Source organism: Myotis myotis, unplaced genomic scaffold (assembly GCF_014108235.1).
Source record: "Myotis myotis isolate mMyoMyo1 unplaced genomic scaffold, mMyoMyo1.p scaffold_m19_p_17, whole genome shotgun sequence".
Classification (NCBI taxonomy): Eukaryota; Metazoa; Chordata; class Mammalia; order Chiroptera; family Vespertilionidae; genus Myotis; species Myotis myotis.
In genome coordinates this window covers 8,144,045-8,158,711 of record NW_023416321.1, presented here as the reverse complement: position 1 = coordinate 8,158,711, position 14,667 = coordinate 8,144,045, and the positions used below count along the sequence as shown (strand labels likewise).

General features: G+C 48.0%; 1 protein-coding gene across 4 annotated transcripts; it reads left to right on the top strand.

Annotated features, from left to right (window-relative positions):
- The first annotated feature begins 1,567 nt into the window (after positions 1–1,567).
- Positions 1,568–14,240, top strand: MSL1 (MSL complex subunit 1). 4 transcript variants are annotated; one of them, XM_036339094.1, is made up of 9 exons: positions 1,569–2,962; positions 5,620–5,843; positions 6,897–7,279; positions 9,189–9,236; positions 9,697–9,761; positions 10,387–10,454; positions 10,892–11,016; positions 11,188–11,260; positions 11,671–14,240. In XM_036339094.1, exons 1-9 carry the CDS (start codon positions 2,195–2,197, stop codon positions 11,759–11,761), a joined length of 1,845 nt encoding a protein of 614 aa, XP_036194987.1. In that variant the 5' UTR covers positions 1,569–2,194; the 3' UTR covers positions 11,762–14,240. The 4 variants fall into 4 exon arrangements, 3 of the variants coding, with proteins under 3 accessions (XP_036194987.1, XP_036194989.1, XP_036194990.1); XM_036339097.1 differs by lacking the exon at positions 1,569–2,962 and adding an exon at positions 4,459–4,611; XR_004972666.1 differs by lacking the exons at positions 11,188–11,260; positions 11,671–14,240 and adding an exon at positions 9,050–9,104 and having other exon boundaries at positions 1,568–2,962; positions 10,892–10,973.
- The last annotated feature ends 427 nt before the right edge of the window (positions 14,241–14,667 follow it).

Here is a 14,667-nt window from a genome sequence, read left to right as displayed (position 1 = left end):
CCTAATGCCGTGACCCTTTAATACAGTTCCTCATGTTGTGGTGACCCCCAACCATAAAATTATTTCCGTTGCTACTTCATAACTGCAATTTTGCTACCGTTATGAATCGTAATGTAGATATCTGATATGCAGGATGTATTTTCATTGTTACAAATTGAACATAATTAAAGCATAGTGATTAATCACAAAAACAATATGTAATTATATACGTGTTTTCCCGATAGTCTTAGGCGACCCCTGTGAAAGGGTCGTTCGACCCCCCAAAAAGCAAGATTTAGGTGGGGGAAATTCAGGAGTGTGATTTTAGATGTAAGTGTGAAATGCCTATTAGACATCCAAGTGGCTATGTCTCCTAGGGAGTTGGATGCACGATTCTGAAGTTAGGGGGTGCATCCAGGGAGAAGACATGCATTTGGGAGCTGGTCAGCGTAGAGCTGGTATTGACCGTTTTCATCCTGGAAGAGATCAGCATTTGAAATCGCCTCCCCCCACATCACATCCCCCTTCACTGGTCACCCCTCCTCATCCCAATACTTCCCTGGCGGACCCGGGGCCACGGGGTCTGGTGGAAGGGGACTGGGCGCTCCTGGCTTCTTAACCACTCACACCCAGAGTTTAAATGCCCAGCGCGCCATGCTGTGGGCCCACCAGGCAGAGACGTCAGTTTTAATGAGAGGTTTTCACAGGAGGCCAAGAATGTTAGTCTTCTTCATCTCCAAACGGGTTGAAAATATATACACAGACCTCAACAGAAAAGGAAAACAACCAATTACAACGGAAAGCTTTTTCACGAGGAATTCTGGGAGGACTTACTAGCTAAAGTTGCCTGGAAATTAAGACACACAATGAACCCTGAAAGGCGGCAAGAAGCGCTCAGCAAGTCCGCGCGCCCTAGCGTGTGCCTCCCCGGGAAAGGTAACCCCCTTTGCTCCAACCCTGCAGGAGCCCCCAGGACGGGAAGGAGGCGCCGAGGCTGGGAGAGAACTGTCGGTAGCTGGCAACACCCATTCCAGGGAGGTTGTGGCCACCTCCCCGGGCGGACATCATGGATGGGACCCCCTCCGACAACCGGGGGTCCGCCCGTTTCTGACCTGGATCCCTTAGAGACAAAGGACTTCACTTCCCCCCACACAGTGTGGGACTAATGGGTGGCTAGAGCTCCACCCCGGAAACACCAACCGGCTCCCCGGGGAGACTGAGTCACGAGCTGGTCCAGGAGGCGGGCAGGGCTGCAGGGGCCGCTGGCCCGGGGCGCGGGGTCCACGTCCGCCCAGGGCGCCCTGCCGCCCCCTCCCGCCTCAGCGCCCTTCTCTCCGCTCCTTTTCCCCGGGAGCCTCCGCAGGCCCCCTCCGCCGTCGCCGCCCGCGCCCGGTCTTCCCTCCCCGCGCCCCGCGGCCCACCTTCACCCCGCTCCTCCGCGGGCTGCTCGGTCCTCGCCCGACCCCCGGCCTCCCCGCGCCCCCTCCCGCCCCCTCGCGGCGGCGGCGGCCCCTTGCACAATAGCGCGCCCGCCTCCCTCCTCCCGGCTCCCGGTTCGCTCCCGCCCGCGGCCCGCCCCGCGCATGCGCCCTCCGGTCGGCGGCGGCTGCGGCAGAGTCGGCTGCGAGCGGCTCCGTTTTTTTAAAGGGAAACGCTGAGGCGCCGGGGGTGACTGTGGGGGAGGGGACCCCGAGCCGCGGAGACCCCCGAGGGAGGCGACAGACCCCCTCCCGGAGTAGGAGGGCTTTGGGCGGACCCATCCCTCCCACCCCCTCCTGAGGAGGCGCGGGGGGGAAATGGAGGCTCGGGGCGGCTGAGGCGAGCTCGGGGCGGGGGGCCGGGCGGGGACGGGGGGTGCGGGGTGGGGAGACGAGGCGGGCCCGGCCGGGCCAGGGGGGGCCGCAGCGAGCGCCGGGGATGAGCTCGGGGGCGGCTCGGGGCGAGCTCCTGCCTCTGAGGCGAAGGCGGCGGCGGCGGCAGCAGAGGCGGCGGCGAGGCCCCCGTGGGCCGGCGGCGGGCCTCAGCCGCGGCCTGCACGCGTCCGCACGCCGGCGGGATGGCGCCCGGGCCCCGGAGGCGCCGCGCTAGCCGAGGCCCGCGGCCGCGCTGCTGAGGCGAGCCCGCCAACTCCCCTCCCCCTCCGCCCGCGACCCCCCGCACCTCGCCCCTTCCCCGCCCCCTCCCCGTCGCGGGCCCCGCGCCGCTCCGGACCACTATGACCATGAGATCCGCCGTGTTCAAGGCGGCCGCGGCCCCTGCCGGCGGCAACCCCGAGCAGCGCCTGGACTACGAGCGCGCCGCGGCGCTGGGCGGGCCCGAGGACGAGGCCGGGGCGGCCGAAGCCCACTTCCTCCCCCGGCACCGTAAGCTCAAGGAGCCGGGGCCGCCGCTGGCCTCCGCCCAGGGCGGCAGCCCCGCGCCCTCCCCGGCCGGCTGCGGCGGCAAGGGCCGCGGCTTGCTCCTCCCGGCCGGGGCGGCCCCCGGGCAGCAGGAAGAGAGCTGGGGCGGCTCGGTGCCCTTGCCCTGCCCGCCCCCGGCCACCAAACAAGCCGGCGTCGGGGGGGACCCCGCGGCCGCCGGCGCCGGCTGCAGTCCCCGGCCCAAGTATCAGGCGGTGCTGCCCATTCAGACGGGCTCTCTCGTGGCGGCGGCCAAAGAGCCGACGCCCTGGGCCGGGGACAAGGGTGGGGCGGCTCCCCCAGCTGCCACCGCCTCGGACCCGGCGGGACCCCCACCACTACCTCTGCCCGGGCCGCCACCCCTCGCGCCCACCGCCGCCGCTGGGACCCTGGCGGCCAGCGAGGGCCGATGGAAGAGTACGAGGAAGAGCCCTCTCGGGGGTGGCGGCGGCGCGGGAGCCTCCAGCCAGGCCGCCTGCCTCAAACAGATACTCCTGCTGCAATTGGACCTCATCGAGCAGCAGCAGCAGCAGCTGCAGGCCAAGGAGAAGGAGATCGAGGAGCTCAAGTCCGAGAGGGACACGGTACGCGAGGGGTTAATCGGCGTGCGGGGCGCGCGGTGCGCATGCCCGGGGCCGGGGGCTGTGGGAGGTTGAGGGATCCCTGGGTTGGGGGTAAGGAGGGCGGCCACCGGCGAAGGAGAGCCTCCGGGGCCGGGTCCTGGGGAGCCAGACCCGCAGACACGTGGGGTCGGAGGGCAGGGTGAAAGGGCAGCCTCCCGAGGGGGCGGGAGGGGGGCGGGCAGGGAAGGTTGCAGGCGCCAAAGGGTTAATTTAAAATGACAGCGCCAGGCTGGTGGGGAAGATGTTTGGAGTGGGGAAGGAAGAGCTGGCTTGCGAGCGGTTGGAAATGCCGTGGTGGGATGCACCCGTGGCGGCTTTGTGGCAGGAAAGAGCCGCCGGGTCAGAAAGGCAGGTCCTGGAGGAGAGGGACGCGGCGGCTGTAGCATCTCTGGGCAGGAGAACGGTCGGCCTGCTCGCCGGCAGAGGGGCAGAGGGGGTTCACCGTGGAACCCTGTTTCAGTTTTCTTAAATGATAGGAAGAGACCGACTGCTTTCGAGTTGAGTTGTTTTTTAAAAAAAACTGAAATCTGTTCTAAAACCTGACCCACTGAGCGGCTCCCTTGGATAAGAATGGTGTTTAGCCCTGGCTGGTGTGGCTCAGTGGGTGGAGCGTCGGCCTGCGGACTGAAGGGTCCCAGGTTCGGTTCTGGTCAAGGGCACATGCCCAGGTTGCCGGCTCGATCCTCAGTAGGGAAGGTGCGGGAGGCAGCCAGTCAGTGATTCTCTCTCATCATTGATGTTTCTGTCACTCTTTCCCTCTCCCTTCCTCTCTGAAATTAATAAAGATGTTATATAAAAAAAAGAAAAGAATGGTGCTTAGAGGCTGGAAGGTGTTAAGGCATCAGGGGAAAGTGAGCTTATTAAATGTGTTACATAGACCCCTCCACCCCCCAAAATCTCTATATTTTAGAATCTTAAGGTAGCAGGGAAGTCATTTATTATTTATTTGTACTTCTGAGCTGCCTTAAGGGCACCTTATGTGCTGAAACATATTCCTTCAGATATCAGGAAAGCTGTGGTGATGGGGTATTACTGTGCTAGCATACCTTGCAGCTGCCTAAAAATAAACATGGTTTCTACAATTGTGTTAAGGTTGCAGCAGTCCCTGCTCTCTCTCTCTCTCTCTCTCTCTCTCTCTCTCTCTCTCTCTCTCTCTCTCTCTCTCTCTGCCAAGGGCTGAGCACGGGAGCAGAGGGCTATTCATTGTGTTTGCTTTCCGAATGAATTGCATTAGGCAGCGGCTGTTGTATTGAAGGATGCATTCTGCAAGGTGGAATGGGAGCTGGGTAGATTTCATGAAAATACCTCATGGTGTTGATTTGTGGAAGTTACTCAACATGGAGGTGGCACTGCTCGGCGACTGTACTGCAGTCCAGGGGTGTGATGGTACTGTAATTACAACACACCTATCCTTACATTGGAGGGGGAGCAGGAGAAGAAATCAAGGAAATGTCACCCACAAACCATGGCTAAGTAATGTTCAGGCTGCGAGTCAAAACAGAAGGGCATGAAATGAACTCTGGTGCCGGGGGCTCTGCTGGCTGTGGAGGTTTCTCTCAGTTCCTGAGGTAATGGCCTCTTTGCAGATGTTCCTAGGCAGGAAAAGTGAGGTGAGTCAAGGATAGAGTGTCAGTCTGAACTTGGCATTCGCTGCTTCCTTGTGTATTGCAGTCTTAGTGTTGTTTAAGCTTGTTTCTCTTTTTCCAGTTGTTGTTTGGCCTCTACTGAAATCTATGTACAGCTAAGTAGATGTTACAGAGGCAACATCAATATCACTGTCTAACCCAAATAAAATTCTTATTTATAGGGTATAAGTGGCACAGCTGGCACCTTTTCTCAGAACATTTTAATGTGATGTTTTCAGTGATAATGGACTTCTATTTTCTATTTGATTCTGTAGTTCTCCCTTTAGAGTAAAAAGACTACTTTTAGTCAATATTCAGATAAATAGGTATTATTTTCTTCTGTTGTCAAGTGCAAAGCAGCAAAGCAGTATGCATATTTCATCATTGATAGGATTTATGGGTAATTTCTATTTCAATTCTTCCAAATGTTCATTGTTTACATGACACCCATCCACCCAACCAGACCCCTTTCAAATAACACTGCAATCCCTATTGGCACTGTGACTGTGTGAGCTTTTAATCCCTTCTCAATGCACTCTTTGGACTTTGCCCTTGCGTATAGCGTCTTGGAGTGGAAGTAGAGAGGATAGGATTTGGAGAACCCTAGGGCCTCCTAAAAGAACCTAAGGTTAATTCTGGAAACTACCAAGCTGACTTGGAGCCACATGGTTAGCCGTTGCAGGGACCATGCCATTTAAAAGGCATGTTGTGGCCCCTCCCAGTGAAGAGGATCTTCTTTCAGAAGAATGAACTACAAATTCCCCCACGTCCCTACCCAGCTAGGTTAGCCCCTAAAATTAAGCAATGTAATGTTCCTTGTCTTCTCTCTTGTGTTTAAGGAAAACTATTTAGATTAATGTCTGCCTATTAAAAATAAGTTGGATTGCTGTGGTCCATGGAAAGAGGTAGAAGACCAGATGGATTCCTACGTGGCCTAAGTACCTGCATTTAATTTTTTGTGTATTAAGTCTGCATTTTGCCGCTCTCTTTTAGCTCCTTGCTCGGATTGAACGTATGGAAAGGCGGATGCAGCTGGTAAAGAAGGATAACGAGAAAGAAAGGCATAAGCTGTTTCAGGGCTATGAGACTGAAGAGAGAGGGGAAGCGGAGCTATCTGAGAAAATTAAACTGGAGTGCCAGCCAGAGCTTTCTGAGACGCCCCAGACTCTGCCTGCCAAGCCTTTCTCATGTGGGCGGAGCGGAAAGGGACACAAAAGGTGTGCTTAACTTTGTTACGCTGTCTGGACATGCTGAGGACCCTTACTTCCAGTGACTGGCAGTAGGGTGTTGGGACTTAGAAATTAGCTTTACTACAACCACATTCTGAATTATGAGGTCTTCTGTGTTGAGAACGTATCTTGAGACATTTTTGTGCAGGCTATAAAAGTCTGTTAGGAACATTTTGGTCACAGTAGTAATTACAGAATGCAGAGTACATCATAAAGAGAATGGACAACAAATGTGACAGCTGAGTTTCTTAAAGAAAACTACAGCAGTTCACCTCAAGTCAGGAAGTGTTAAACTCCTTCATTGTGCTAGGTATTGGTGGATATAAAAAAGTAAGATCCAAAAAAAAGTAAGATCTAACTGTCCTTAGACTCAAGAGATTAGCTGAAAGGATGGCATAAATTTTAAAAACTAACAATTCGACTGCAATAAAATATGCAGATAGACAACAGTAAGATGAACTAAGTTTTCTAAGATTCAGGGATAGTAAAGATTATTTTGAGTTAAGTAGGAGATGGATCTTGAAAAAGAAGTATAGACTTTAGGTTGCTAAAAAGAAAAGGAGATGGCATTCTAGGAATGTGGGGTAGTGGTGGGGCAGGGGGGGGAGGATAGTGGTAGGAGAAAGAGAGCCAGCAGTTAGCAAGAAAAAAGAAATAGAGATTGTAACTATCATAGTATAGGATGGGGGGGGGGGGGGGGCTGTGAGGAGAAAGAAGAGCTTGGTCTTTGGTTGACAGTAATGAAATAAGCCACAGGGTAGTGGCACCTAATATTAGCTGAAATGTCTTGAAGAAAATAGGGACCTTTTTAGTTTTAGTAGGCAATAGAATGCTATACAAGTTTTTAAGCATGTAAACTCACTTGTTCAGTAAACATTTACTAAGGGTCTATTATATATACACCGTTAAGCATGACTGTCAAATGAACCTAGATATTTAGATACCTGAATACAAGCTAGTTCTCTTACCCCAAAATGAAATCAAATCAGATTTTATCCAAGAGTCAATGAATTGTATTATGTTTTCTCCCCTATCTAATAGGAAATCCCCATTTGGAAGTACAGAAAGAAAGATTCCTGTTAAAAAGCTGGCTCCTGAATTTTCAAAAGTCAAAACAAAAACTCCTAAGCACTCTCCCATTAAAGAGGAACCCTGTGGTTCCTTATCTGAAACTGTTTGTAAGCGTGAATTGAGGAGCCAAGAAACTCCAGAAAAGACCCGGTCTTCAGTGGACACCCCGCCAAGACTCTCCACTCCCCAGAAGGGACCCAGCACCCATCCCAAGGAGAAAGCCTTCTCAAGTGAGATAGAAGATTTGCCGTACCTTTCCACCACAGAAATGTATTTGTGTCGTTGGCACCAGCCTCCCCCATCACCGTTACCATTACGGGAATCCTCTCCAAAGAAGGAGGAGACTGTAGCAAGTAAGGCATAGAGAACACTTGCTCTTATACCCTAGTGGTGGCGGTCAAGCTAACAAGTGTGAAAATGCCCTTGGCATTTTTTAAAAAGTGCAATCAATAAAGCAGAGTTCTGTCAAGAATGAGTAAGTTAACAGCCAGAGACAGACACTGTGCAGGCATTGCAAATAGATGGAATTACAGCAAAATGTGCTCAATGTATTTGCCTGCTTACAACACTGGGAGATGTGTTTGCCAGTAAGTTGCTCATCACAAGAGCACCAGACTTGGGGGTGTAATCTCCGGCAACTTGCATGCCCTCTGAAAGAAGGGTTTTCTGTGCTGTGAAATGCATAGAACTTATACTTTGCTATGCACGACTGTTCCTGCAATTGATATTGTGTGAAACCTGGGAGGGTGGTCTTTGGGTGTTCTCAGGGGCCAATGGTAATTTTTGGGTTGGGGAGCCAGCTTGGGGTGGGGAATTTCACCTGGGCCTCCGCTCTTTAACTATATAAACATTTATCTGTATCTCTATGTCCCGGTCTGGGGGGCAGGAGGAATCTATGAAAGACCAACAGTCTTACTTTATCTTACTATACTTCACAAAGGTTCTAAATGTGAAGAGTTTACTTGGATTGCAGTAGCCCATTGGTTGTTCATATATTTAAATAAAATGGTCTACAAACTATTTTTCAAACAATAAGGACTATCTTGGGATATCTGAGCTGCTTGGGGAGGGTGTGGGGTGTGGGACCTTGGTCTTCATTCCCTTTTTTCTTTATGGCTTCCACACAGAGATACTCCCCTGTCTCCTACATCAATCAGTAACTGCAATGTGCCTTCAATTGTGTAATGTTAGTCTGTGACAGTCACTGTGGGTGCTCCGGGTGATGGTCGGGGAAGCCTTCTTGAATAGAGCTGCAGCCCCGAGTTTCTACTACTGTGTCTTGCCCCAGCAGGGATGGGGATGGGAATCCATTCCAATAAGATAAGAGCATTCTCCAGGCTTTGTCAGGCTGTTCTGGTTACAAAATTAAGTGGGGAAGATAGATTACTCTTCTTAATTATCTAAAATTCATTAGGCCTCACATTTGAGTACATGAAATAGGCCAGGATCCTGACCTAGGTTTAGGTTTTTTGTTGGTTCAGTCAGTTGAACAGGTTCATCCTTAAGTTAACCTTCTGGCTGTCATGGCAATACTGTGTAACAAGAGAAACGGTGAAGCAACTTCCCATCCGGGATTGGGAAATAGCTTGGTCCAGAGCTGCTCTATGTGACTGGCTGTTTTTGAAAACCGTATCTGCCCTAGTACAGAACATTGGAAGCACCTCTGAGATTGTGGGCATAGCAGGCAGTACAGAAGGAGTCTGATTCGGGGGGTGGGGGGATCCCAGTCCTTTGAGGAGCCTGAGTTGTGAATAACATGTGAATCCTTATTCTTGATGCCCTATCTCAAGAGGAAGTCTCAATGGCTTGTTCTAAGGAAGCCAAAGTCTTTGTGCATGTTGTTCAGGCTGGACCAGCAAGGTAGTTTGTGTGGAGGGAGGAGGGAGCTGTTTAAGAAGACTACATATGTAAGTTTTGAGAACACTGATCTTTTATTTGAAAAATAGGGTCAACTTTTACTCACCTGCCATGTTCTGAGTTTAAGGTTTGATATCCTTGGCCATCAACTGTTGCAGGGAAACCACCCTAAATAATGAAGAAAAGAAGTCGTCTCAGTGTAAAAAAAAAAGTGGTGGGCTTATTTTCTTTTCTTTTGTCTGTTGTTCCCTCTTCCCCTCCCCCAGAGAGAAATTCTCAAAAGAACAACTCAAAAAAACCAAATGGCTTCCTAGTGAGAACGTCAGTGATGCTCCTTTCCTCCATTTTGGGTATGGGCGTTTTTCTTTTTACACTGAGATGATTCTTCTTTCCTGCATTATTTAGGGTGTCTGATGCCATCAAGTGTTGCAGGAGAAACTTCAGTCTTGGCTGGTGAGTAGAATAGGAATTGTGCCGGCTGGGCCTGGGGGGGCTGGGGGGTGGGATGGTGGATGGTTGGGAGCTGCGTTCCCCATCAGCTGGATGTGGGAGAGTGAGACTCCTTGGTGTATGATTACACTATAGACTTCAAAATGACTACAAATTTCAGTTGTTTTTCAGGAACTGCAATAGCATCCATTATATGAATTGTCAGGTATTGACTTAGGGTTTTTTTTGTGATCCTGTGTTTGGCAGACTGCCATGGCATTTTAGGTTTTTTTATACCATAGCGAGGACACTGAATATGGCTTCAGGTGAGGCCATAGAATGGATTCCTATCACTTGGTAACTTTGTCTAACTGGGGAGAGACCTCTTGTCCTAGTGAATAGGAGGAGGGTTGTGTGATCTTGGATTTAAGAGTGGTTCCACCCCTCCTCCCTTTCTTTTTCTTTTTCTCTTTTTTTTCTCTAGTTCCTTCTTGGAGGGACCACTCAGTAGAGCCTCTAAGGGACCCAAATCCTTCAGACCTTTTGGAGGTAGGTACCCAAGACCTGTCAGTGGAAGGTAGTGAGAGACAGAGTAGAAATAGGAGTGTAATGTGAATATGTCATAATAACTGTATGGATGGGCTAAATAAAACTTTAAAGCCAGAGGTTCCTTGAGAGATTATCCACTCCAACTCTTCATTGTATAGATGAGAAAACTGAGGTCCAGGGTGGTTAAATAATTTAGCTAGGGAGTGTTCAAAGCTAGAGTTCATGTTAAGTAGAAAAGTTAGCATGAACCACCACTCAGCAACAAAATTATATATTCCAAACTCATTTGATTCTTAAAAGTTTGATATTTATTTTAAACTCTGATTCTTATCAAGTATGGCGGGTTTATGACTGTCTCATGAGTTGTTTTAGTTTAATGTGACTTCCACTTGGAAAGTTATGGAAATGACTTTGAAATTTGGAGATTCCACAAGGCTGGGGATAGGGGAAGGAGAATGTGTTTTATTGATTCTGTTACCAGGAGGTTCCCATAATATCCATAGAACTCACAGACTCAGGTGGGACCTGAAGGTGGAAGATTTTACCTTCCTGGAAGCTGGAAGTGGATTAGTATATGTGCATCACATGGTGATAAAAAGCTTATCAAATTCTGTTCTTTACACAGAACCTAGATGACAGTGTGTTTTCAAAGCGGCACGCAAAACTGGAGCTGGATGAAAAGAGAAGGAAAAGGTGAGGCTAGCGATGTCCATCCTGGGAACAGCTGAGCCCTGGGACCCTGCCACCTCTCTCGCCCATGCTGTGGAGAGTCCTGGGTCTCCTAACACTTTTAACTTACTGGCTTCCCAGTTGGTTGAGTATCTTTGTTTGAAGTGGTTGTAGGTAAAATGTTTGGCTTCTTTTTCTTCGGGTGTGCTCTTTCTCAGTTCCACTCTCTGTTGAACATCAGCACATGATTTGAACTTTTAGACCTAAACAGTGTTCTGTAACCAGGTAGGCAGTTCTCTGGAAAAAAAAAAATACAATCCTCCACCCCATCCCGCTACCCCCAATCAAGAAGAGTCAGCAAAGATCTTCCTAGCATCTGGATTGTGTGAGTTGCTTTTATAGAGAAGGTTTTCAGTAATGTTGGGTTTGTTTATTTTGTTTGTCTGGTTTGTTTTTCCCAGATGGGATATTCAGAGGATCAGGGAACAAAGAATTTTACAGCGACTGCAGCTCAGAATGTATAAAAAGAAAGGAATTCAGGAATCTGAGCCTGAGGTTACCTCATTTTTCCCTGAGCCAGATGATGGTAAGTTTTGTCTATCTAAAAGAGTAAATGTTGTTTTAAAGAAGAAAAAGGGCACAAGGCTCCAGGTTACAACTTGTTCTGAATGAATGAACAGTACGTTGGAGCAGGTATAGTTGACAGACCTTTCTCATCTACGTCACTAACAAGGTTGCATTTGGCTTTCTTCCATAGTTGAAAGTTTGATGATTACTCCCTTCTTGCCTGTTGTAGCATTTGGACGACCATTACCAAAATTAACTCCACAGTAAGTATAAAGGGTTCTTTTTCCCTCCCCTCTCAGGTAGCTGGTACTTCACCTCCCTTTCAGACTGTATGAAAACCTGGATATAAGTGAAACGGGTAGCTTAGGGGTTAGCCATGGTTCTTTGATAGAAGTGAGACTACCTGGGCAACTAGCTTTTGCAGTGATAAGATTCCCAAGCCCAGAAATAGGAGGATTTGCTTTTTAAGTTGGAAATAGATTATTCAATCACTTTGAGGCAGGAAAGACATTCTAAAGTTGGGACTTTGGAGTCAGGGCTAGGGGTGGTGAGGGACATTGTGGGTTTTTTTTTGTTTGTTTTTTGTTTTTTGTTTTTTTTTTTCAGAGTTATTCTCATGTCCACACTCCCTCCCTCTAGTCTTAGACGTTGATTTCCTTATCCTTTTTGCCAGGAATTTTGAGTTGCCCTGGTTGGATGAGCGTAGCCGATGCAGGTTGGAGATCCAGAAGAAGCAAACACCTCACCGGACGTGTAGGAAATAACTGTGCTGGCAAGAACCTTCTGTCTTCAGATAGTTGTAGCGTGCCATTCCCAGAGAGTGGCAGAGACCTGTATATGTGACCTGTGTCCTCATGTATGTTATTCACTGATAATGCCCTTCCATACTCCCTTGATCTTGGTTTTGTTTTCATCATTCTGATTTCACAAAAACTCTTTCATTGGGCTAATTGTGAGTTATAGAAGGTGATTGGGATATCTTTTCCTCTTTTGGGGAAATGAGCTCTCAATCTAAATCTCTAGGGTGGCAGATTTGGAAGCTTACAGGGTCTGCTTCTATACATTTGCCTATGTTAATGGGGTAAAAGGGCTCTTTCATTACACTTGTGGAAATAAAGCATCCCCTGCCATTAGATCTGTGCTGCATGGCACTCTTCTTGCCCTAGTATACCCTTCCATGTAGTTTGAGTATAGTGGTTTTTACCCTAAAACAAAACAAAACAAAAAAACCCAACACCATGAGCTTAAGGACCAGATGAGGAATTATTGAAGTGATGAAGCAAGTCATCTTCACAGGGTAGAAGTGTTTGGAGAGTTTGTAGATAAATATCTGAAAAGACAGTTCTCTTAAAACTACTCTGTGATATAGCCATGTGGGAAAGGATGTTTGGCTGTGATTTTTTTTTTTTTTTTTTTTGAGTTAATGGGTAACTGAATTTTTTCCCCTACCCCTCAAAAAATAAAATCTTTGGAAAACAGAATGGGGATGGTTACTTTTGGACAAGTTATGGCTCTAAACGAAAGCAGTTGACATTTGGGGATGGCATGCCAGAACCTGTATAGATGTCCTTGTGTCACATTACTTCTCAAGTATTCCTTTGTTGGGCTTTATCCTTTTAGCTGAGCTCTTGGTGGTGGGATAGAAATTTAGGGAGGGTGGGGGGTGTATGTGGAAATATGTGCTTCCTTTGGCTCACAAATGTCTACATCTTTAAACAAACAGGTGTACCTAATGAGCTTCTCTATTCACTTTGTAAAAACTGATTTGTATGTGTACCATCTTGGTCCACCACCACCACCACCACCACCACCACCACCACACCCCTTTTGTTAAAAAATGTCAGCCCAGCACTCCAGGCCACTTTAGTCTCAGTGTAAGATCCCTGTAACTATCTGGAAGGAAAATAGAGCCAAGACCTCTGGTCTTCAATATATAGGAATTGCCTTTCTTTAGCCTTCAGGACTACCGTGTGAAAACAAGTAGGGGCCTAATCTCCTAGAAGATAGGGACTTTCATCCTTGAAGAGAGTATGTCCCCAGATTATTAGCACTTTTAGAGGAGAAGCCAAGGTATGTAGGGTATGTGGCCGGCCCATCAGTGGAGCATGAGAGAATAGGATACCATTGTGGGAAGACAAGTTAAGTTCCTCAGGGGCCTCCCACTGCTAGAGCTTTTTGTGAGATGTTAATCTGTGCTCCCTGGGTTTTACTTTAAAAATAATTATTCCGGCAGCACATGTCGTATTCTTGGATGATCTTGCTGCTCTTATTTCTCGTGTGTGTGTGTGTGTGTGTGTGTGTGTGGCTGTGGCTTTGGGTTTTCATTTGTAACTCCATCTGCTTAGGAGAGTGGGCTCTCCACAAGGGAACCTGCTATGAACTTCATTGCAAGAGTGTAGAGAGAAATAGGACTCATTCCACTAGGGGCTCTCGTCTCACACCTCGAGAAGAGGAAGGGGATTTCCAGAGAAATGGCCAGATTTTCTTTGTTCTCCATCATTTTAACATGGCAAGCTGTTCGGTTTTCCTACTCTGCTATGTTTCTTTATAATGTGCCCAAGAAGAAAAAAGACCAGTTAGTGTCTTTACTTTGTTCCTCGATTCCTCAGTTTCTTCTTGATTTTCAGCATTTTTATTGGATTCCTAATTTGGGTATGAGTTAGCAAATTAATCTTTTGTTTGTGCCCTACCCAGAGGACTCCCCAGATTCTGAACTTGAGCTAGACGAAGAGGAATCCATGAGGTGCTATCTGGCCAGACTTAAGTGGATTCTATTTCCTTGGTTCTCCCTCTACCTAGAACCTCCTATTTTATTGTCCCCTCTTTTAGATCAATTCTCCTTTGATTTGGATATATTGAGGTTTATTGAGAAGGATTTTGGAGAGTAGATTAGCAAAGTTCCAAGAGTGAAATTACAGTGTGATAAGAGTGTGGGGGGAAAATTCATCTTATTTTTTCCCTACATGGAGTACAACACTGTGAAATTCAGTCTTCAATTGAAGGCCCTGCAGTTCTCCTAAAACATAGATCTTTGTTTCTTTCTTTAACAAAGTTTAAGCTAGTGTTAATAAATTAAAAAGAGAAATTGCTTGTCTGTCCACTTCAGCTTTGTTTTAAGCTCATTTCATATTGTTGTCTGTGTTGTAATTCATACTTTTGATACCATTTCTGATGTGTAAAATTGGTTGTCTTGTAAATATCTTATAAAGAGTTCAATTGTAAATAAACTACTGTGGCTGTTAATTTTTGAACTTCTGCTTCAATTTATTTTATTGGGAAGCATTAAACAGTTCGGTTTGTAGATTTTATTTAGTTTAATATATTTTATTGATTTCAGAGAGAAAGAGAGAAACATCATTGATGAGACTCATTGATCAGCTGCCTCCTGCATGCCCCCCACTGGGTATCTATCGCACAACCTGGGCCTGTGCCCTGACCGGGATGCAATCGAACCGTGACCTCCTGGTTCATAGGTTGATGCTCAACCACTGAGCCACGCTGGCCGGGCTTTCTTTTTTTTTTAAACATTAAATCATACATCCTCCATTTTGAACTAGGGCAATTGGTTTTTGGAACTGGATTTACAAGTTGTCACACTTGGCAACTTGTTTAAACAGTTGAGATCTGTTTGGACCCTGGTTCTATCTCTGAAGGCATTGAGAATGCCTTC